Raw genomic sequence first — 26,170 nt, 5'->3', positions numbered from 1 at the left:
GGCCAGGAGTGTGTTCCAATACCGAGTTGTTTGGCGGTCTATTCTCTCTGCCTACACCTGTGGAAAACGGCGTGATGGTTAGTTAGTTAATTTCCATTTTCATTTTATTCTAGTAAATAAAAAACGATATATTAATGATAAAATATAAGCTGCTAATTAATGAGTGAAAGTTGCACTCAGTGTCGTTCTGCTGAGATACCATCAATGTTGCTTGAAATGGCTATAGTTATGGTGACCAAATCTGAACAACAGGGTGATTCTTAATTCCTATTAACCTTCCCCATCCCCCCTTATTTCACGAAAATGTTTATTCAATAGTTCTTGTGATCGCTGGCTATTGAAAATGTTACTTTCAATAGCCAGCGATCCACTTAACGATGCCACTTAACAATTCATAAAATAAGATACTTAGCTAAGCTTAATAGTTCTTGCTATCTGGTACTTGACAGCTACACCAAAAGCCAAACTAATTTAACTTTTACTTTACTGAAATACTGGCCTTAGAATTATAAACAAGTAATAACTTGTGAAGAATAAATAAATACACTTCATCACATTCTACACATCTGCCCTGATAATCGACACAAGTTGTCCGAAATATTGGCTGAAATGAATCATGATCAATTATTTATTACCTTCTTCGTCTTCTTCGGGTAGCCTCACCTAGATGAGCTTGATTTTCACTACGCTGGCTACAACGCATAATGAAAAGTAATAATCAGAGGAAATTGTAATTTCTTTATATATTAGCAGATAGTTATAGCCTATATGGACCAACGTAATTTAAAATAAATACTTTGTTTCATAATAATAATACAACAATAAATATCGTCCGCGTATTTAGGTGGGTAAACATGATTTGAGATTTTTATGACCAAAACCGTGACCACACGTCCTACCTTACACATTTTCCCTGATAATGGACACTGAAACGTTGGCTAAAAATGAGGAAGCGTAATACTGCTTAGTAACGGCACGTTCCAGAGTGGAAGATACTCTCAGTATCGCCCTGGTGTAAGACCACCATTCAGAATTGAAACGTTGCTTGAAATGGCTTTAGCCGTGTTTGGTGACCAGATCTGAATAGCCAGGTACTTCCCCACCTTCCTCTTCCCCATCTCCCTCCCCTCCCCAATACCCTCAGCCTCACAACATACCCCAATTGGGGATGCCATAGTCTCACTGGCTCCAGACGGGAGCAGTTGGGACTCTTGTGCGGTAATACTGTAAAAAAAAAAAAAAAAAAAGTACCTTAAAAATAAATCACGATGTTATATAGATATTTTGAAAGCACTCAAGGAGCAATAATAAGGTATGGACAGGATCTACGATCCTTGCATTTACCAAGACGTATATTTTAATCGCAAAAGAGTCGCACGTACGGACCTCCCCGTTTCCGCTTACGCAATCATTTTAGCGAATCTACCCTTCGCAGGCTCACCCCTATTCCTGTGACGGATTTCTCAAACGCTATATTAATACTGCCTTCGGATATATTTTAATACTCCAAATAGGTGTGTCAAGGGATCAAAATCTATTATTTTACACGTGTAGGTGTACGTTCGAAGGCTTGATAAACGGTTCAAAGCCAACTCAGGACAGTGGCAATTCAACAACCACACCATTGGAAAAGAAAAGTGAAGCCATTAAAAGTGATGATAAAATTAAAATAAACCACGTTTGAAAACCTAACGTAACATATGAGGCGTGTTGAAACAAAGACAGCAATCTCCACTTCTTTTCATTTTGAGTAAAATGTAATTAATGTTTTTTTTGTATTTTTCCAATACCTTATGTATCACACCAGCTGTTCACACTTTGTATGGGGTGGCGGTTTTAAATATCATATTTCTGGGTCTCTGATTGGCTCAAACAAAAACTGCTGTTTTTGTTCCGTAACCTGAAGGAAATCGCCATGTTTGTTGTGGAACTAAATATTAAAATTAAAAAATGTATGGAATATTGTCGTTTATGCTCCAAAACCTTTGCAGCAGTCGATAGTATTTTTGATTTTCTATCCATCGCCATATCTAACTCATTTTACACCAATGGTGGAGATTGCTGTCTTTGTTTCAACACGCCTCATATTTAACTTAGTTTTTTTTCATAACTTTTCATGACTGCATCACTTTTCAAAAGTGTGTTGAATTTTTACTGTACTGAGTTGTCCGGTTATCTTGATAAATATAGGTTCAGAGTTTTGTTTAGTAAAATTCAAAGATAAAAATTTCCTTCATTCGTATCAGTTTTTTACTAAACTTTTAGTGTGACATTTTTTTGTGTATAGTCCATAGTCGAAAAAAATCGGTATTTTTAGAACGAGTTTTATTATTCACTACATTTTAACTAAGATTCTGAGAGTATGTGGGTTTTGATAGAAACTAAGTTTATCAAATTTTAAATATAAATAATTCATTAATCTCCTGAAAAATGAAGCAAAAAATGACCTTTAATAAAACCAGCAAACATTTAATGCTTGCATCTTGAAATATGTAAAACCTTTTACCTCATATTTTTCTTAGTTAACTTTATGCCTCAAACTTTGATATCAATTTAGTTTTGAAAAGTAATTAATTTTGTTTGCTTAATTTTAATGAATACGAAAATGCATAAAAGGGTACCAAGAAACAAATAAATATATAAACTAATCTTTTTTTAATAAAATCATTGATCTTGATTCATCTAAAAATAAGTCTATACTTACTCTGCATTTTCACTACCTACTTATTTTCTAGATATAATTTAAGCATCCACTGTATATTTACCAACGAAAATCTGTGATAATTCATGGGTTTGGTAGGTTTTGATCTTAATTAAGGTAGACCCTTGATGATAATAATAACCTCCGTTATCATTAACAATAATCCAACATTTCAGGAAAGCAGTTTGAGGACTACCCTTAACGCACTACCCCTAATTCCTTATACTCATCTCACGTGACAAACTTATACCATCGTCCATTTCAGTCACGTGTCTGAAAATTGAAAAGTCCACCCCTTCCTCTCCAACCCTCTACGACTTCGCTTGCCTTCCCTTGCACGCCGGGAAAACACTGAAACGTGAAACGCATTCCACAGCCTTTATAAAATTTTTATCATAAAAAAAAATTACTAGTAGTCTATGAATTTCAACACCATGTTTTTAGAAACGCAATAAAACTCCGAAACACCTTTAAATAAATAAAAAATCTCTTTTTTGTTTACTTAAGTTTGCGTTTTCTAATTTGGATTTAGATTTTGACTTGCGATCTTTCTCTATGTTGGCGTCTGTTCTATTCACTGAGCTATGGCCTCAACCGTCAAACCAGCAAAAATGATTATTTTTAAGCTATAAACATTTTTCAACCTGTATCCGATATGGCATAATCTTTTCTATTATTCAAGTGATGCCAACCACAAGCTAACGCTTCCATGGAATAGTAGTATTCAAATCTCTCAATATGTACAAACACAGTGTAAATAATATTTTATCTGTACTTACCTTAATTCTTTAATATTCAATGATTATAATACTATCAATTATGTTAGATTCTCAAGTTTCGTAAAATTGTGAAACCAATACATTTTTCATTTCTAAAAACAGATTACACTGCAGGCTTTTCTTACTCAATGGAATGATTTTTATATTTTCATACTTTGTCTAATATTTGTGTAGAACATTTTCCATTTCCAATATCTTTATGTCTGAGACACCCAGAGACCCAAGACTCCTTCGCATTTATAGAAATTGAAACCATAAACCTTTTAAAGGGCTTACCAGTCTCAACGAGTGTCGTCTGCTCCCAAATCTCGTCTATTCCCTTTCACTTGGCAAATGAAAGTAACCCTTGATACATTTTACAGTAAATACACAAATCCCTTAAATGCCTGTACAGCTAATACTGCCTACTCCCTCCTCGATTCATCGAAAGATTAAATTTTTGTTGCAAGCAATTTTAGCTTCTTCCCAAAGATGGATAAGATTTATTGTCGTTTGAAGGGTTTTTTTTCCTTCGAAATGTATCCGAGAGCGTTCACCATTATGTGAATTATTATATTCGGATCTTGGGAATATTTTTAAAGTTATATTTCATTTTCGTGTAAAGTGAAACGTGAGATGTTTTCGGATCGAGCTTAAAGGTATATAAAAAAATGGGGTAAATAAACATTCAATATTTATTGGAAAAACTTTTCATTTAATAACTTTTGAAGGTCATCAAAAGAAAAGTTATTTTAATATTACCCGTCAATTCATTCATCATTAAAGGAGAAGATAATACTAATAAATCTAAAAAAGACAAGGAAAAATAAATAAAAATAACAGTCTTAAATGGGATTCGAACCCATGATCTCTGTTTTACTTGGACAATGCCCCTATCCTCTCGGCCATTGGGACTTAATTCATAATAACAATATTATCTTGCGAACTAATTTTATTACCGTTATCTTTTTTTCTGTCTTGTTCTGTTTCATGTTTCGTTTAGATTTATTAGTAATATCTTATTATTCAATGATAAAACAACATTACTTATATTTCATATTTACTCGCTTTTATTATGGCATCAAGCTCTGAATCATTCAGGAGAATAAATCTTATCAAAATATTAGTTGCTTGTCAGATTCTTGATAATATCAAAACTTCTATTACGATTTTACTAAGTATTATATTTTATGGTTTTCGTAGTAACATTTTAAATAAACAGCAATATTTGGTAATTAGGTTTTAAGTTCCCTTATTACCTATCTTTTAATTGATATATTCTATGCTATGATATTATCTTACGTATAATATATGCAAACTCAACAAATTAAAAGAAAATATAGCTTCTAAAAATAACATATTTTCTAACTTAAACTGAAAGCAGAATAAGAGGTAATAATTTTGAAAGACACCTATCTATTTTAACGCACGAATTTATTCAATTTCAAAAATCACTCGTGGATATGAAATTGAAAACGCATCCCTTCCAGTAAGAGGGGTGTGAAGTGGAGGAGGTTGGCTGTCATCTGTTTTCTCAAGGGTTGAAAGGGACAACCCCATAATATTTAGAAACGTAATTTGGATATTTCAAATCAACTAAATTTCCCATGTCACAGTTCCAAGATACTTTCGCTCTTGGTTTTTTTAATTTAGTCTCGATCTAAAAGTTTAGTTCAGTTTTTGATTGACATGTTAATTTTATTTTGGCACAATATGTTTTTTTAAATATTGTCGAGTATTCGTTCTACATTGCTTGAGTTTTCTCCTGATCTAAATTTCAAATGTAAACTTTTTTCTATTCACAGCAAACTGTTTACTCATTAAACTAAAAAATATTTTGATTTGATTTATCTTTCTCTCCAGAAATGAAACTTTTAAGAGAAATATCTTTTCAGATGTAAAAATGTTGATTTATTTTTTGACCTTCTGACTCCTAGGCCCTAGGTAGGCCAATGAAGGTGAGTATCAGCTTCAGAAAGAATTTTGATATGCGAAAGCGTTTTATTAATTAAATTAAATTACGTAAATTAAAAAAAATCTAATTTCAGACGTACGGATATGCACACATATACCTATAACATACTTATATTTCGGTTTATCTCACCAGTGAATAGAAATTAGTTCAACAACAACAAAAATGATATGGTTATTTGCCAAGTCATTGTCACAAAGAGCTGGGTTGGCTCTCAGCGTGTCCCTTTAGCTAACCGATGGGCCCTGACTCTCCTTAGAATGGGCTTGTCGTTTGGGGACATCTATTGAGCTGTTTACGGTACGTCTTTATCAGAGATAAAATGTTTCTCACCCTTTGCATCGCCTTGCCCGCTTGTCCCGAATAACCCATGGAAAATGATTTTTTGAATATTTTGGGACTGAGTGCACACGTCGTATGATTTTATAACGGGTCAAGTGTGTCGTTGAACCTTTTTTAAACGAGCCTGAATCTAACCTTAAAAATAGATAATATCGATGGGATAGTGCGTACTATATACAAATACTACGTTAAAATGCAACTTAAAAGTTTGCTTCGTTTTTAATAAGTCGATTAAAATAACATTTTTTTATTATTTAGGTAATATTTTCTGTGTGAATTATCTGTTAACTAAATAGGCCATCTTGAGATATAGGTTACAAATAATAAGTTACAAACGCGGGTCATTATACGTACAAATTATTTTGATTTTTCACCATCATTTTTTTTATAATTTTTTAAAAAATATAAAAAAAAATTAAATTCATCAATTTTTTATTATAATTATTATTACATGGACAAAATAAACTAATAGCAGATTCCGCTGGGGGTAGGTACCCACCTACTCCTTGCTATATGTCTTACCTAAAATCTGACGAAAATTAATATTTTTGACAATACCATAAAAGTTTTACGAATAAACTATTGTCAAGTCATTTTTATTTGAATAATAGTGAAAAATTAAAGTAGCTTACTAAAAAATAAACCCAATGGAAGTTTTCTTGATTACGTGCAAACAAAAATTCCATAAATTTTAACATTTTTTTGTAACTTTTTTTTCACAGAGAGCATCTATAAGATCCCCGGTGACGATTCCCGTTTCTACGGAGCTTTCACCACAGCCTCCACGGGTCTGATGGGGTCTGCCATCTGCACCTTCACCACGGAAGACATCCAGAAGGCTTTCGACGGGAAGTTCAAGGAGCAGGCCACTTCCTCATCCGCTTGGCTTCCGGTTATCACGAGCAAGGTTCCGGATCCACGGCCCGGAACTTGCGTCAAAGATACGGAGACACTTCCGGATACAGTGCTCAATTTCATCAGGTAGGCTTATTAAACTGATTTTCAAAATTGTGGTAATTGTGGTAGATAGACAACTATTGACACGTGGGTTACTGGATCCATGTTGGACAAATAAATATTGATAAAATATGCAAAAGAATTACCTAACCTAACCTGTTTTCTACGAGGATGATCCGCCTTAACACAGCTCTGCATACAGCATACGTTCTTTGCTTCACTCGTACTCATAGATCGTCTCATACATATTGTTCTTATTCTAACTCTTCACCCGAGCTTACTTACATATTTGTTTGGCTACTTGTGTCATGTCTTGCTCGGGTGTCCCGACTTACTGGGTGTACCATCTACTTTTATGTAATATTTTCTTCTTTCGATTAGTTTTCCGTTCATCCGCTATAAATTGTCCATCTAACTCTCACTTTCAATGCTTACATCAGCCTTGCGTTCTTTCTGAATCTCCATATTAGTAAAACGGTCATATTTGATGGAGCGTGGCTAAGTCCTGTTTTCACTTGGGACTACTCGAGCGTTTTGTATTTCTTCTGTCTATAAATCTTGACATGATGGTAGCCGTGTTGAATATTACCTTTTTATACCACCAGAGTTCGAATAATCATGGTTCCTGCTACGAGCTGTTAAATCAGAATTATCAATAATTTGTGTAACTAACGGCCTGAAGAAAGTTAGAAAAAAGGATTGTCATTAAGGTCATTAAAAAACAATGTTAAGTCAAATGTTTATGATTTATAATTACTATAAATTAATTAGGGAAGTATTTAGGTACCTACTTACAAATCTTATGAATTCAGAGAAAATGTTGGTTTACTATTCACAGAACTACTAGTAGATGATTTTAATACACACAAGCCTTATGTTCACAACATTTTCTTTACTATTACCCTGTGTGCAAAATATAGATGTTTAATCTCATGTTTTAATTTATAACCTTAGTAATATTACAGTAGAATAGCTTTAAAGCAAAAAACAATTTATTATAAGATTTTAATCTGTCTGAAGATCCCCATATAAAAGGGAAAAGCGATTTTAAATACATTAGTAAAAGAAAATGTAATCATACCTAAAATTATTACAATGAATTTCTACTAAACGTTTCAGAAGTTGAACTACGTCTTATTGATTCTTCGTAATTTCTGCTTTGTGATCTAATCGCATTTCGCCGTGAAAATAAATTGAACAATTTTATATTTCACTGAAAAAACAGATTAGTTAAAATTATTTTTCTTTAATTATAAAAAGCACAATTTTTGAAACATCTAGGTTTCTCAGTATATTAAAAATCTTATCTGTAATGCATTCAATCTGCTTTCTTAAGTTGTTAACTTTCTACAACAGTTAGCTTTAGAGTTGTACAATTTGCAATATCCAAAAATATAAATTTAATATAATTCCAAATATTAAAAATATGACGACATAAAAATTTCTACATTTTTCGCTGCTCTTTTTTCCTTTATTTTATTTCTGTGTTTACTAATATTCAAAATTTAATTAGTGCAAACCACGATGTGATCTACCTACAGATTAATAAATGAATTGAATATTTTTCGATTGTTAAACATGGAAAGTAAAAGTTAATTATTGAGTGAATGAGGCAAGAAGTGTATGCCAAGACCGAGTAGATCGGCGGTCCGTCTTCTCTGCCTACCCTAGCGAGAAATGGCCTGATGGTTAGTTAGTTAGGTACCTGATTATGAAATTATTAAAGAATACATTTTTATGGATGAAAACACCTTGCCAACTTTTTATTTGGTTCATATTAGTCTGAAGATGCCCGTTTTAAGTTGTAAATCGTAAATAAATTGGAAGCAAGTTATACACAAGGTTTTTAAATCCTTAAAAAATCATTGAAATGAATTTTTACCATGAATAAAAGGCTTCAAAATATGAATAATAATAATATGTAATTATTCTGAAGTCTTTTCTGTTGGTAGTCTAAAATCAACGTCAAGCATATTTTTTTATACCAAAACCACTACATTACAGATGAATATAATTTTTTCAATCATCTTAAAATAATAAAACCCGTCTATTTTTTACTCATTTTAATTCAAAACAACTTTCATTCTAACATGTATTATTCCTATTAAAATCACGTTTTTCATTTATCCTGTCAGAAAATGACAAAAGGTTTTGTTCTACGCTTATTGGGTAACTTCGGGTAACTTCAATTATTTTGTTAGTATATTTATTTTTAAAATGTCTAGACTGGAAGATTGATCGCGTGACTAAATTTGACAAACCATTTCTGTTCTTGTCTTATTGTCCATGGAAACCACTCCGCATAAGGTAGTTGTTTGTAATTTGATTTTATTTCATTTGATCAACGGATGGATTCATATTTTGATGTTCAATTGCATTTCTTTAAAATTATTAAAATAGTTTCACAGGCTTATCTTAATAAGTTTCACTAAACTTGTCGAATTCCGCTGCATGCAAAGTTTCTTTAAAAAAAACACTTGATTTCAACTTAAATATCTATTGTTTACGAGTATTTAAGTCAGCGGTTTGCACATGAATAAAATAGTTTTTTTGTGTTTTTAGTTTGGCTTTTTTTTAATAATTTATGCGTATTTCCTAACCTGAGAACTTATCTTTGAATGAAAATTTTTTTAACTTATCTCGCACCACATAAATAGTTTTTTCTCGAAGTAATTAAGCTGAAACCAAGTGCTGCTTACAATTTTTATATTTTCGTATTAAGCGTGCAACGTGTTAATCTCAAGTGACCTACCAGGTAAGTATTGTACTGTATATTTTTTCCATAAATTGTTAAGTAATAACATAGATCACTGTCGAAATGTATTATAAGTTTGTACAGCGCCCTTGAGGTGATTTTGCACAAAAACGGCGCAATACATGTCATCCAATTATTATTATTATTATTATTAACGGAATTCGACAAGATTGATGAAGTTTCTTTTTTTCTTATTCCATAGATATTTATGATGTAAAAAAGCTATTTATAAATGATTTTGTTAAGTGCTTTAATGATATTATTCAAGAAATAAAACTTTTATTTTCAATTAACAATTTTCTTTAGTTGAATGTTGTTAATTGAATTCTGTTTGTAATCGAACAACACTACATTAATGGAGTGTTGTTTCGGATAAATCGATTTATAATTTATTATTAATTCCACATAATAATACACTTTGCTGACCCGTTAAAAATAATTGGATATTATATTTGTACGTTGTGTGAATCTCATTGTTTTTCAAAAACATTTATAGTTAATTTTCATTACAAAAATAATATTAAAAACGATAAAATTCACATTTCAAATAAAGAATTATCATTCAATTATAAAATAATTTTGGTACCTACTTTATCGCGTGTCTGTTATGATTTATAAAATTTTGAAAAATTAAAGTTATTGAACTTGAATAATTTTAGGCGGGAATACAATTTGAAATGACGAATAGACTGACAGCCAAAATTACTATGTTTAATGAGTTAGAGATGTTGACAGTGTTTATAACATTTTTTCTAATCTACAAAATTTCGCTATTTGTTCACATTTTTTATTGTTATTTTTTCGAATCATCAAGAGAATCCAATTAGAACATATTCTCTATTTAAGAATCTAATTCACAATCCTGTTTCTAAAATTAGTCTATGGTTTATCCATTCAAATTCTGGCTAAGCGTTGAATGCTTTGAACACATTAAATAAAGCAAACAACTCTCAAGAAAGGGTATCTATGCAAAGTGAATGAAAACTCCATTATATTGAAAACGTCTTGCAACCTAAAGCTCTGATTTTTTATTCAACGTGCAAAAAGGAAACAAAGTGCTGCCATCTCGTGTAAATCTTTGAAACTGTTGATAGTAGCAAATTTAGTATTCTGCACGCTAGCCGCCCTGTAAACGATACAGCCATTAAGTCCGTAGAACCTTCCAGTACAGTTTTTGTTCGTTTATCGTTAGCGAACCTCTGCTTTAAAACAATGACCGTCCCCTTCCGGATTTTGCGCCCCTGATTCCAGTCACATTTCGACAAACGCAAAGAAAATTACAATCTCGTCTGGACTTGAGCTTAAATTTAATTTCCCCCGAAGTTCACTCAAAATGAGAAAAGTTCCAAGACAAATATATGAGTTTGAAATAAAACATCTTGAACTTTAAAAATCTTATCGTAATTGCTCGTTTCAATTTCATAATCGCTTAAGCCAAAGTAATTTATCAATCTCGAAATTTAATCTCATTTGAATTATTATTTTGAAATTCAAAAATCCAAATGAAAGTTTTCGAGAAAGTACCTACCAACCTAGCGTTTCCGCAGCTTGACAACTCTTATTCGTGGCCCAAATTACTTTATATTATTTGAAGAGTAAATACCTATTCTAATTGTCTTATTTATTTTAAAAAATCAATTGCTATATTAAATTTCTTTTCATGTTCCTGGCAGGACAATTACAAAATAGTACCTACCTTATTGTGACAATTCTATGTCAACTTTAATTTAACTCAACTTTTAACAAACGAATACTCCATGTAGTCCATACATACATTGGTGATATATTTAGCACATCAGTATTACAGTATATACTTTGATTTTTTTTTAAATATCATGTATTTATTATATAAATACAAGCATTTTTTTATTAATTTTTATTTAAGGTTATTAACAAAATCATGTGCGCTACCCGACTCACTAGACAATATCTGTTCTGTGCCGGGTAGCAGTATAATTACATATATTTAAAAATCAGGGTCTAGTAAAAATACATAAAATAATGTAGATATAAATTATTACATACATATATAAAAACAAAAAAATTGAACAAACTTTAGTGCGATAGTTCGTATTGAGATGGAGTACGCTATAAAAACTTATCATAGGTATAGAGTAAAATTGTATTTAAAAGTAAAAATAAGTAGGAAAAATCCTGGCAATTGCATTTAAAACATTAGAAACAGTGAAATAGTCTGTATAGGTGTAAAAAATAAAAATATATGAAATAATAACACGCTCAATTGCTTAACATAAATGATGTACACAAAATAAATAATAAACGAACATTGTTTAAATGAACGTTAGTTCGTAGCTGAGCGTGTTAAATTACATGAATAATTTTATTTACATTATGCATCTGTTTCCCACTTCTACGAGCCCACCTTATCTTTTGTCGACCTCTGTTCTATTCAAGCCGTGGATGTCATCGTAGTGGAATTCCAATACTTATCCGTTAAACACGTCCTTAATTTGAAACACAAAAATGGCGCCGACTTTACAAGGCACCAAGGAGCCAAAGAGTCAGGGAGCCGAAGAGAATAACCTATTACAGCGCCCTTGAGGTTTTGTTTTATATGCCGGCTCTGGTTATAGTATTGTGGATATTACAATCTTCACACAAAAATACGCGATCATTGTTACGCCTAAGTTATTGTTTTTCTGTTATAGTGGAAGGACCTCAAGAATGCTTCCATCTAGTATTGAAATGAATGTGGTTTAAATGGATAAAATTACAAATTTTTGTTAATTATCATTTAATCGAAGCAATTTCTTTCTTTCTTACGAAAAACTCCTCTAAAAGGCAGCATAAATCCTTAACCTCGTTTTCTCCGGGTGCTTATCCAGCATCTATGCCTAAATTAACTGCAATTTATATGCAATTCGAGTAAATTTAAGCGGCACACTTTGTGCCGAAAAACTACACGATAGGGTGCAATACTTTACTCATGTACGTTATGCTCTCCGGGTAACTTTCTTCTTAACTGCTTCTCTCCTGCTGAACTTTATCTTATTAGAGGTATCCTATTTATTTTTAAATATTTTTACACTGATTTTTTTTGTATTCTGTATAACGTTGATCTTATTTTGTCTTGAATCATTCAGAACAAACCATGAATTTTGTATAATATGCCTGGTTTTATTAATATTAGGCGCGAAACTAGAAATCTGTTTTAATCAATAAACACATCATATAATAATCTTAAAAATTAAAAATTTAGCCTTGTCTATATTTATATATATTATCATTAAATTGTTAGTTATTACATTTACGTTTATAGAAAAAACTTTTATAAACTAACAGATTTATGTAAATACTAAAAACTTTTATAAATTCACGTAACAGAATCAAGGATTAACTAAGATTTCTAAAAAACAAAAATTAAAATTGTAATCAGTCTCGTCACATCCAGCGACATCTACAAACAAATATAATAAGTCAAATATCAAGGCGAATGCACGTGCGACGAAATGCGAAAATATTCATCATTGATAATATATTCTTAATTTACTAAAAGTATATCAGGGAGCCCATTAATTCAATCGTCAAGGCCTGCAATCCCATTTTTACCCGGATTACCAATAATTTAAAGAGATTCCTAATAAATTAGAAATTCTCATTTTGTTCTCACTGTGATTGTTTCCTCCGGAAGCTCAAATTCCGAAGGTAGTATCTGAATAGCATTTTGGATCCTTCCGATAGTTCCTCACGTATCCGAGTTTCACATGCAAAACCTATTATTGTGCCGTTTTGTTTAGCTATCACACAAAATATAGAGGTTAATTGGAATTGCACAAACCGACGTTTCAAAACAGAAACTCTATTTAATGGGAATATCGCAAAAAAAATGCCAGGAGTTCAAAAACAACATTTCATACTTCATGACTCTAATTAAACTGTCGCCGGCGAATGGAACAATTAGAATTCCAAAACTGCCGGTTGAAAAAATCTCCTACGCTGAAAATGTGTATAATATCCGCATATCCAATCAGCGCTAATCAAAAATACACACGGCTCCTGAACATCGAAACTGCACAACGTCAAAACATTCAATAATAAAATAGTAAAAATGCAAAAGAGAACGCAGCACGGCAATGTTAGGTTTTTCCACCTCAAATTTCACAAAGCATTTATGAAGTCGATTTTTCCAATCAACTGGACGAAAAAAATAATATCGTCCCCGACGTAAAATTGATTTGTATTTTTTTATTGCCACACCGCGATGGGTCCCTTCCAATTTTATACTTGGCCGGGGTTTTGATTAATGTTTTCCTGCGGCGCACTTTTGGCGGGACGGTTCAATTACTTTCCGCCATCTTTGTTTGATGTGGTGGATATTGTTTGCGGTCAAACATCCAAGAGGATATCCTATGAGAAATTTTATTCTGCCATAACGTGAGATTTTTATTAATTAACGTAGGTATACGACAAGACCTTATCGATAAAAAATATGTTTTATCAAGTTTGCGCCAATTTAATGAAAATGTATATTCCTGCCATAAAAAGTCGCACTTTCCAATACTAGTAACCTGCTGATTTATTATAAAAACTATTCGTATTAAAGCACATGATTAAATATTAATAAAATCCTAGCTGTGTGGAAACTGATGTCTTAGAATTTTGAAGTGACGTTTCAATTTACTTTAAAATCAATTAAAATGATATTCTATTTGCACCACTTTTTAATAAGTGAATGACTTTTTAAACAGTTTTAGAATATAGTTTCGTTAGATTTTTTTCTAAATTTGGTTTCTAATTTACCCTGTTCAAAACGTATATATAAAAAGCATAATGTTATAATCAAATAATTTGAAGTTATTTCCATTATGAGCCCCTTGGCTCATAATGGAAATTACGTTTCAAGTAATTGCCTAGAAATTCCATGTTACAGAACTCGCCACTCGTTTTTTTGCTGTTGTATAGTTCAGATAAGGATGACGATGATGAGACCTCCATCATAAAATGATATTATCACAGTAAAACAATGTACTTACTCAATAGATGTTTATTTCAATTGCCATTCAAAATTACTTATTAGAATGCAAATTGAAATACGTACAATAGAACAAACCCATTCTGGCCGCAATCAAATTAGTGTTTTACATTAACTTCACTTTATACGGCGCCGAGAGCTAAGAACGCTTCAGAATAGTGTTGCACCAACTACATTATTTTATAAAACATTTTAAATAAGTGAATCGCGGCGGGCAGAGCCACCTAGCGGCGGGTCGTTAAGCTTACTCAACAAAATTAATCACTATTTGCACAATAAATTGTAAATTGGCTTAGTTTGTTCATCTCGCCTGTGTTCGCTGTGGAAATTGCTCGACGGCGAGGTGACTCACGCTATTAAAAAGGCCATAAATTGAATCAAAATATTTTGATCGTGCAGTTAAATTAATAAACTCTAAGTAACCAAATTCCCGAAACAATGACTTTTCATGATTGAAATAAATAATGCGGTGTTAAAAGTACCCCACTCGAATAATAATACTGTACTTCCATATTAGGTAAGCGTAGGCATACCAAGCTTTATTACAAAGCTCATTATAAATTAATGCCTTCTAGTATAAAAATATTATTATGTGCAACGAAGTTTGTTTAATTTTGCGTAACCAGAAAATTACGAAAAGTGTTAATTAAACAATTAACTCGAGTAAGCCTATACGCCGAGTTAACTCTTTCACACCCGCATTATTGTTTCCACACATATTAAATATGTAATGCTTGATAATACCTCATAAAATTATTTTAAAATTTTTTTAATCTAATTTTTTTTTTTTTTTGAAATTTTTCTATGTTTTTTTGGATTAACATTGGGCGTCAGAGGGTATTTTTTAAATAGTAACGTAAAATAAACATAACACAAGAGTAATACAAATAACTGTTTCATGTCAAAAATGCACATTGACAATGTAGTGATAATCTCTAAGGTACAAACAAATAACATTTTAACTAAAGAAATATAAAATAATATATTTTGACAAATTCATTATTACACTAGAATTGAATTGTAATTCGATTAGCTATTTAAGCTTATTACCTACAAGTAACAACGAAACAGTAGATTAATGGATGAAAGTAGATTAAATGCTGTTGAAATGAGATCCCTGAGGCATATGTGTGGTAAAACCATGTTTGATCGTATGAGGAAAGTGGAGATCCACAAAGAGTGCAAGACTGATGTAAGCGTAATGAGTAAGATTAAGAAAGGGACGCTTAGATGGTTTGGGCATGTAGTGTAGAGCGAATGAGCGAAGATAGGAGTGTGAGGAGGATATATGATGCAAATGTGTCCCTAGAACGGGAGACCTTCCTAGTTGGACAGTCAAAATCTATGCTGTAATATTTTTGTAACAAACAAATAAATAAATAAAAATGCGAATGGTAGCAGAAGTCGGGGACGCCCGAGGAAGACATGTCACGATCAAGTGAATCATATACTCGAGTCGGGCCATGTCAAGAGTAAGAATAATATAAGAGTATGTATGAATGTGAATGAGGCAAGAAGTGTGTGCCAAGACTGAGTTGTTTGGCGGTCCGTCCTCTCTGCCTGCTCCTGCGGGGAAACGGCGTGATGGTTAGTTAGTTAGTTAGTTTTAACAACGAAACAGTGAAATTTCATTGGAATTTCGAATTGCTCTCGAGGTATCTTAAATGTGTTACATGTATCTTATTTTTTTAAGTTAAAAGGAATACTGTTTTAAAATCAAATAAAAATTATCTTTGAAATTAACATTGATCTTTTTAAGATTTTTCATTTTTAATATCAAACATGAAAATGTCAAGAAAAAAACTTACCGGGACATTTTGAAATGAAACATCCATAATTTTGACAAAAAAATAATTAGAAAATACATTCCTTTTGTGTAGAGTTAGTAAGAAAACGGTGACTTCACTCTGTACGCCTTTTATACAATAACAAAAATTTAAACATAAATAAAATCCTGCCAATTCGTAATCATACACTTTTTTTTATATTTAACCCACGTGATCGTGTATAAACATAATGAGACCAACAAAAAATAACAATTTTTTATCTTTCCAACGACGAATAAATCGCATATCTACGCATTACAGAATAAAAAAGATAAAAATACTTTTATAATGTACGGATTCCCGGCCAGATCTGTAATTCAGAGCTTCTGATGGAAAATGACGTTTGTGGCTAGTAATGTCCTTCCGGGGATCAAAGGGTTTTAAAACGGATCTTTATCAAAGTTTCATATGCGTAGTGGCTTATGATGTTACCACAAGTCACTTACGCCTCAAACACCAAAAGCAATAATATTTTTACCATGCGTTTATAAGTGTTATTTTATGCATTTTTTTTTCTAATTTAAAATTTAATATCTCACCGGGATACAGGTTTTAAAGGCCCATATAATTTCAGATCATTGTTTTACATCACTGAACTTTCTTGAGTGGCTTTTTACTCGTTTGGGTGGCATAAAAAGGCGCTTAAAATACTAATTTCGCAACCAACCTCCCCCAGCCATTAAACCCAGGTGAAATAATGGCGTAATGCGTGGCTCTAGCTGATGCAATAACCTTAGGGGATGTGTAACATTAACGTTTTCACTCTCACTCTTTGGTCTCGCTCATAGTATACTGTCTAGTTCCTTACTTACCTTCTCTGACGTAATATTCTCGTATGTGCTTTATTAAATGAATATTTTATAATTGATCAATTCGATCGGTTAGTTGGTGGAGCCGTCCAAACCATCAGTTACTCCCCGTTCGTGGGTTTAGACGTAAATTATCTCATTCAAAAGGTTTGACAATAACTTTGTTATTCTTATAAAATAATTATGTACTCGTACATGGTGCAAGTAAATATTTACCCAGTGAGAAATAACCAATTTACCAAGTTAGAAAGCATTGAAATAATCTTTTGCATTGTTTGTCCATAGTGTGTAATGTGTACTATAGGTAGGTACTAAGTACTTACTTTATAAATGTTGACAAATAAATTACCAAAAGCTTTGAAATAATCATTTTCATTTTTTGTCCATAGTGTGTAACGTGTTATATAGTTAGGTACGAAGTACTTACTTAAAATAAATTTTGACAAATAAATGACACCTTAGAATTTTTGTTTTTACCGTCAAGACATTGAAAGGCATTTTGAATCTACGAAATATTTATATTGTACGAAAACCAGTCGTAGAATGTTCAGAATAGACGAGAATGAAGCAAACGGAAGTAAAGCAGAAGGGATAATTTCCAGGCAAGAAAGTTACTTCTTCCCTTAAACTCACTTCACCGTGTCTATCCCACAATCTTATATTAGGTATAGTTTGCTGTGAACAGCGACAATCTTATATTAACTATAGTTTGCTGTTTATAGCGACTGTTCCTGGTTTTCAAAAACAGTGTTTTCGGTGAAACTAGTTTTAATAATAACTTATAACTTACGAGTGATATAAACTATATATTTTTCCGAATTTTTTTAGACTTAACTTGGTAAAAATAATAATAAATTAATAATTTTAATTAAAGCGTAGCGAGACCGCAATTAAAATCAGAATACAGCGTTTATCGATGACCTAATGACACACTGTCTGATATAAGAATTACGTCAGTCTTTTTTTGTGATGTTTGTATTGCACTCAGAGTTACAACTTAATTGACAGCCCTGTCATCGTCGCCACTATTGCATTCCATCTATCGACTAGGACGACATGACAAAATGTAACATTCTTCTGCAATACATACACAACCAACTATGATGCATGATCTAGGCAACATGTTTGGGGGTACTATTGTTATATTTACTGGGACCATTTATAGAACTAAGCGTAATCTATACCAGCACTTTCTTGGATCCTACAATTATAGTAGCGTTGGTAACGTTATTTTTAGTGATGTGTCTTATGTGTAGTATGTTTTAGTTTCTATTTTATTTTATGTTACTGTTAGATGTTTTAATAATATTGTTAAATATTCAATTAATCGGTAATATTATTTCATGCTTAAAAAACATTGTTTTTAATTTTCGATAGCTCACTAGGTATATTCTGTTCTTTCAATCTTTATAAAAGCCTAGCTGGGCGTTAAACCAAATAAAATAAAATAAATGGTAATCGTAGAACGAGACATTAAAATATTTTCATCTTTGTGTGTCATCAACAGTTATACAATCTTGGAGGCAGCTCCCCTTCTCACATTAATTGCACCTGTGGTCTTGTCCTGTCCCGTGGAAATGCAAAAATACTCAAAAACCTAACCTATTTTGAATATTTAAATACCAAGAGCATAAAAGTCAATGTAGAAGGTAAAGAAACCGAATAGCAACAGCTGGGTTACTTTTTCATTTCGGGTTTGGCTCTTGGGGCGAGTAAAATTGCAATTCTTTGAATTTTGGTTTAAATTACAGACTGATTTCTTTATTCCCCTACCGGCCTTATGGCAATTTACCAATATTTTCCCGAATATATTTTAGGAAAAACAAATTTTATGAAAGAATTTACAACATTTCAATGTTCAAACTGTCAATTCAAGTTTTCTTTGTTCGTTTATTAATCGCAGGACCATTGAATCAATTTGATGGACATCTGTTAAATTCTGTCATTATTAGTTCTGCGTATTGCTTAATCGTTTTCTTTTATTTATTATACTAGCGCGGACCCGTCAGAAATTACGTGATATAACAATTGTAGAATTTGTGAAGCTTAACATTTAAACAAAAGAATTTCACGTTCAATAAAAAAAATTATTAATAATCTAACTAATTTTGGTAACTACCTAATTTATCAATTGTCTGATATAATTTACACTTATCAGATCCAATTTTGTAAATTATGCAGGATTACTATTTACTATCATTTTACGCGTGCACCCATGCACCGAGAACATAAATTAGTATGTTTAATTACATTTACATTATTATACAAATTGGAAAATAAAAAAAGTTTTGTTTTCTACTACTTTCTGATACCTGCTTTATTTCGAAGTTTATAAAATTTGTTTAAAATTCTTGAATGAAAAAAACTGAAACATTCAGTTTTTTCCCATAAATTTATCCCATCTCATGACTTCTCTCAGAAAACACAAGAAATAACAATTAAAACTATTTTAGAAACACTTCATCTCAGGGTCAAAAACATACCCAGCAACTACAATTATAATATTTAGTACAATATTCAGGCAAAAATGCTTTCTATAACCTGGATCTAAACTCTACAACAAAATCCCACTCTCGAACAAAACTCAAACAATGTTATAATACTTAATACTCAAAGAACAAGCTGAATACAAATCATAGGGAGATCAGAAATAGAAAATATACTGACACCAAATACAGACTGAAACCGAAACAACTCAACTACAATAAAAAAAAACAATATGCACTATATTTATAACTACTCATATTTCAGATAAACCACTCCATAATATGTTTATAATTACTTCATATTATCCGTACTGTTAAATTTTAATGATATGTAAATTAAATCCTCTGCACGGGAGATTCCAGTGAGGGTAGCATTATATTTATGTGTTACAATAGGATCACAGGGGCATATCTACAAAAATATTTGAGATAAACGCAAATATGGATTGGAATGCTCAAAAGACTAACTGTAATTCTTAAATGACTGTATGTACGAGGTATAGCTTCATGACACTAATTATATAAATATGATAATGGCATTACGGAAACCAAGTTTAACTCAAAACATCAGTTTTTTTAGCTAAGCCTCTGTCATCCTAAACCCCGATTTGAAACCCATAATAAAATACAGTATTGGAAACAACAGATGCAACAAATAAATAAATATATCAATTGTGATTATTTTATAATTTTTTTATCCTCAGATCCCACCCGTTAATGGATGCTGCAGTAACCCACGAGAGCGAGAAGCCAGTCTACTATAAGAGAGACCTGTTCTTCATGAAGCTGGTGGTGGACCGTCTGAAGGTCGACATGCTGGGAAATGATCTCGAGTACACGGTCTACTATGCAGGAACAAGTGAGTCGATTTTCATTGATTTCTGTGGTCTCAGGTCAAAAAATGCTGTGACCATAGACATACAAATTGACAGACTTACCTTAACTTGTAATTTGAGTATTATTTCGACGAGGTGATGACATGATAATAACAAAATAATAATTTTTCGTGAATCATACATTTTCAAATTTGTGATTCCACATTTTTATAAGTTTTCGAATAAATTAAAAAGCTTTTCTTCTATATCTTCCATAGTGTCAACAGAAAAAATTATTTTGAAATCGGGAAATAATTTAATTTTTTCATCCAATAATTTACGCTTTCTTATTTGGAATAAGTTCTAAGTTGGAATAACTTGTACACCCCGCAATGCTTTGCTATTGCTAATGTCTTTCCCGGGCGTCTCCGAATTCTCCCACCATTCACTACTGTACACCACAATGTTACTGTTAAGAAACTACATTACATCGACTTTAAATCAACTCCGTTTATCACTCCTGTGCATCGATATTGCGTTAATTATTCTTCGGGCGTCCTACGAATTTTCTACAATTAAAACTAAACACTCCTGGAAATAATAATAACAAACTTTGAAATTTTCAGCGATATTGGTAGACTACTTTTCGAGTTTTTCTAGCACAAACAAACCCAGGTTGAATTTGATGTTTGCAATTTTTCTACAAGCTATAGGAATTTAAATAAAAATAAAATGGTATAAATATATTGCTAATAGAAATTTCGTCCTCAAGAAAATAAAGGAAATAAGTTCCTCCTAAAATGAGGGAGGACCTCTGTAACTTCTTTTTGGATAAAACTTTTTTTAATGAATCTACTTTACTCTTAGATGGTTTGGGCATGTATAGCGAATGAGCGAAGATAGGAGTATAAGGAGGATATATGATGCATATGCGAATGGTAGCAGAAGTCGGGGACGCCCGAGGAAGATATGGTACGATCAAGTCAATCATATACTCGAGTCGGGCCATGTCAAGAGTCACAATAATAGAAGAGTATGTATGAGACGATGTATGAATGTGAATGAGGTAAGAAGTGTGTGCCAAGACCGAGTTGTTTGGCGGTCCGTCCTCTCTGCCTATCCCTGCGGGGAAACGGCGTGATGGTTAGTTAGTTAGTTAGTTTACTTACCAGCTACCTACATATTCCATTAAATTACTCGTAGTTAACACAATATTAATAATACCCCACCGTTCATAACGTTGTGTTCAGATTGAAAATTACTAGAAGAGTAACGTTGTTGTGATTTCTTTTAATTTTGGTCGTAAACGTATGTATTTCAGTTCACCTTAATAATGACTCCTTGCGTGAACACAATTTTTACCTTTAAGGTAATTACTACCGTATTTTTCAAAGTTTATAACCCTTAGCGTAGTATAAAAGGCTGCCTTTGAATATAATCGCTAACATGCAACCTTCCAGATTATGAGTTTATAGTTTTTCTTACTCAAAGGTAAAATGATTCACCTTGTGACGTAATTATATGAATCACCACATATCACGTATTATGTCAAAATGCCACTCAATGTGGTAAAAATACCCCTCCCATGTTTTATTTATTGGAGATTTGCAATTTAAAATAACTTTTTATGGCCCAACTGTCCTAACCCAGTGGGACTACGGCATTCTCAATACATTGGGGGATAATCAAAATAATAATAATTGGATGACTTGTATAGCGCCGTTTTTGTGCAAAATCACCTCAAGGGCGCTGTACAAACTTATAATACATTTCTACAGTGATCTATGTTATTACCTAACTATTTACGGAGATAATATACAGTACAATACTTACCTGGTAGGTCACTTGAGATTAACACTTAATTAATCTAATTGTTTATTAGCGAAATTTAGATACAGGATTTAGGACATAATTGGAAAATTTAATATAACTGGACTTTCTCTTAGGAATGGTATATTTAATTTAAGGGTACGACAGCTTAATAAGGTAAGTTTTTAAGGATGCTGTGTTTGTGAATGGGGTGAAGTAGGAAAGTAGATGGGTAGAAGAACGTTGGGAGTGCCTGGCTATTGAAATCTGGTCAAAGCCATTACAAGCATAGTTTCGATCCTGAATGGCGGTATTATATATGGTGGAATATAATATGTAAAATAAAACAGTAAATAAATAAATGTTTATGTAATATTTTCTGAGCCGATCAAAAATACTAATTTCAGTTGCGTGATTTTTTGGTATTTAAGTGTTATTTTCAAAATTGAAATTGATTTGTCAAGAATTCAGACAAGCGATTAATTGCCCATACTAGTACCAGCAAGAGATCGTACGTGACGTCATCGTTCTGGTATCTTCTGTCTTTTTCGTTTTCAAACAACGCGTTATAAGGAAGATGACGAACATTAAAACTGCTGATGACGTCTGTACGAGCTCTCTGTGGGACATTTTTTTAAAAAGAAAATTATTTTTAATCTGAATAAAAAACGTGAATTTCTTTTGATTAAAATCTCTTAGGATTAATAGTGACAAGTAAATCAAATTTAATGATTTTTTAGTTTATGCGCTTTTTAGTTGAGATTTAATTTATCCCGTGATTTTTTTGGGGTCTGGGGTGATAACCAAACAAATATGATAGTGTAATTGCAAATAAAGTCAAAAAATTTTATTATCTTTTGAAATGGCCTCCTCAATATTTACAGCGACATAAAGTTTTATAGTTTTTTCAGTTTTCATGAAAAAATTAAACCCTCACCAATAAATTATTGTATTTTTTGTCTTTGGCCATTTTATAAATATTGACTTAATTGCCAAACTGGATTTTCGGGAATCACTCTGTTCAGATATGATTTAAGATTTTCACGGCCAAAAGTATTTTTGTTATTTGTTTTTGGGGTATTATGCCGTGTTGCGCTAACTCCTTCTTTAGCCAACGTTTCGGACAGCATTGCAGTGTCCATCATCAGGGCAGATGTCTTATTGTTACTTACTCTGTTCAGGTTCATCGTGCAACACATTAATTTGTCTTTCAATCTCAATTTCATTACTAGTTATTATAACAAACTATTTGTATCAAACGGTAATGTTCCATATTCATCAAAATGATGGCTAAGATTACGCGATCACAACGGTGATGTTGTCTTATCTGTATTGTTTGGAAAAGTTATTATAATAATTAATTTTATTGCTGGCATGTTATAATTCCACCCTAATGATTGCACCCCGTTCTCGGAGGTTTAAGGGTGTAGGTTGGTGTTCATGTTGTATTAAAGCGTTTAAAGTGCCATTAGCGTTAATGGCACCAATGACAGCCTTATCTTCATCGTTGGCTTTAAACTTTTATTTTTGTTTTTATTAGTAATATTGATCGTAAAACCCAAACACACATGGGAAGTCTTATTCAAATAATAATGGTTGCATTTTGTGACCACGCAAAGGTCATAAATGCTGGAAACCAGTGCAACGGGATTGTTGCTATTCCAAATAGGTAGATGGAGTAAAAGAAACGGGTCGAGAGAACGTTGCTATTGGATTATTGCAAAAGACTAAGAAGTAGAATTTTAAACTCAACATTTTTTTTAATTTATCATTTAATATTCTTCCTGTGTATTGTACAATAACTTGGATAATCCATTCAGTAGTGCGTTCTTCTTAATTAAATACCTCTTACGATTATTAGTTTTTGTTTATTGAATGAGCATAGTGAAGTCCTGTTTTAACCCGACCGTGTTGCATTTTGTCTGTCTGTCGTTTCTTTTCTATTTTAAGATGGTGGTCGTTTAATTGTTCAGTAAAGATTGTAATGATCTGCCCTTTTTACTTCAAACTTTTCCTTCTCTTCTTTCTACGATAATTTTCCTTAAGTCCCGTAGGTAACTTTTCCATAAGGCTTTGGTTATATATATATCCGGGGTAGGAAGGTCCTCCCTGCCGTCTTTTCTTTATTACACACCCCTTCAAGTGTGTACATCCTAGTTTGTCTACGTGACGTACGACCTTGAACGTACTCATTTCACGTGACGGTTCAGTATAAAAAGGCTTCACCGAACGTTGTGTTGGGTTTTTGTTTCTCGGTTTAGAAACCTAGTTATTTATGTATGTGTGGTATCCCTTGGTTCTTTTGAGATAGAGTGAGTTGAATCCATTACCGCTGTGTTTTAAAACCATTTTATAAACCTTATCTTCTAAGTCGCCTGCTCCCCCCCCCACTAGCTACTCGATTCTACCTATCGTAGGGTAATGTGAATATAATAAAGTGTTAGATTTTATATATGTGATATACATACGATAAGTTTATGGTGTTAGTTGTCGGCGCCATCCATGTATATATTTTGGGAGGGGAAGGAGAGGAAAGGAAATGAATTTTTTTCAAGCTAAGATTGACTCCTCCTCTTACCAAACAAAACTGATGGATGATAATTTGAGCAAGGCGATCGATATCTGCGTGTCTGGATATCACAACCGGCCGGGTCTCCCCTTGTTCCAAATCGGCAACCTTCACGCCAGAATAAAGAAAACCAGGTCTCATCACCAATTTCAGAATTGCCCCAATCTCAAACACCTCCAGGAAAATCTACTTTACTGAGTGTAGAAGGGGAAAGCCATGACATCCCTTGTCACGAATCTAGTCGCGAAAATGTGACACGCAAGGTCCTAAGTTACGTGCCACCTCCAGAAAACGTTGTAACTCCCACGCCGTCGGGGATTTACATCCCTTTCTAGGTCAATACATAGATAACACACGACGATCTTGTCGACATTTAGCCCGCTTTTTAACGATAGGTTGTGTGCCTACCCATTCAGCCAATTATCATGTGAGATATATGTAAGGTCTACTCGAAATGCCAAATTTAGGATGAGGACTGTCTGTATTTTAATATTCGGTTCTAGTAATTATTTTATGAGGTTACTAGCATCCTCGTGTATTAGGTATGGGTAACTCCTACTGAATACCTATCCTCTCAGGTAGGTATAAACGGATAATTGGTTTGATTTTTGCATTTAATTTAAAGAGGCTGCCTACCTCTCGAAAGGTACCTGTTGAGAAAAGTTGTTCGGTTGGTAGTTTTATTTCGGAGATTACCATCTCCCTCTTTTGACTTTAGATTTGTTTTTGTGCATCCCAATTCGTAACTTAGAAAGTCAAACAATAGATGAAAAGTATTAAATTAGAAAGTCAAATAACAGAAGAAAAGTTTTCATTTTGTTCCGTCTGGTTGCATCCGATCGCTTTCAATTTGGGACGGCATACGCTAGCAAAACTTCCCCTTTGACTGACTGTACACCGCGCCTTGTCCTATATATGAAAAGATCGTTGACTCGTCTCTCGCTCACAGCTGATTGACGGTTCGCCTAGCACATCCCTGTTAATGATAACATTATTTGGGCGGCAGGTGTCGTAAACTTAGTTCCTGTACCTCGGTTGTATCTGTCTTTTAAAAAGGTCCTCTGAAATTTAATAAATAATATAAAAAACTCACCCAGTTAGGCACCTCTCATTCTCAGCGTGAAGCTTACCTGGTTACACTATATAGCTAAATCACTTTAATTTTCGACCTCCTCCCTACGCTTATAAAAGGGTAATTAAATATTCCTGTAAATAAAATTGTACCTCCCTAATCTGTTAGGATTCGAACCCACAGTTAATAATCTATTTGATTCTCTGGTTTTCGGTCTCCGTGGATAGAATGCCATCTCGCCAAATCAATAACTTAGCCCGATTAAACACTTCCTGCCCTTAAGTACATTCACTCTGTTTTAAAAAC

General features: G+C 32.7%; 1 protein-coding gene across 2 annotated transcripts in view; it reads left to right on the top strand.

Annotated features, from left to right (window-relative positions):
* Positions 1 to 26,170, top strand: part of Sema2a (Semaphorin 2a) — a 1,027,416-nt gene that overhangs the window by 964,932 nt on the left and 36,314 nt on the right. For both annotated transcript variants that reach the window (XM_089642321.1, XM_089642320.1), the window contains 2 exons: positions 6,496 to 6,754; positions 20,304 to 20,458. In XM_089642321.1, coding sequence (XP_089498447.1) covers positions 6,496 to 6,754; positions 20,304 to 20,458 — 414 coding nt within the window. The remainder of the gene's footprint in view (positions 1 to 6,495; positions 6,755 to 20,303; positions 20,459 to 26,170) is intronic.

The sequence above is a fragment of the Hesperophylax consimilis genome, chromosome 18 (genome assembly GCF_061612785.1).
Source record: "Hesperophylax consimilis isolate HC1 chromosome 18, BYU_Hcon_1.0, whole genome shotgun sequence".
Taxonomy (NCBI): domain Eukaryota; kingdom Metazoa; phylum Arthropoda; class Insecta; order Trichoptera; family Limnephilidae; genus Hesperophylax; species Hesperophylax consimilis.
The sequence above is the reverse complement of the archived record's forward strand: the minus strand, read 5'-3'. Positions and strand labels throughout refer to the sequence as shown.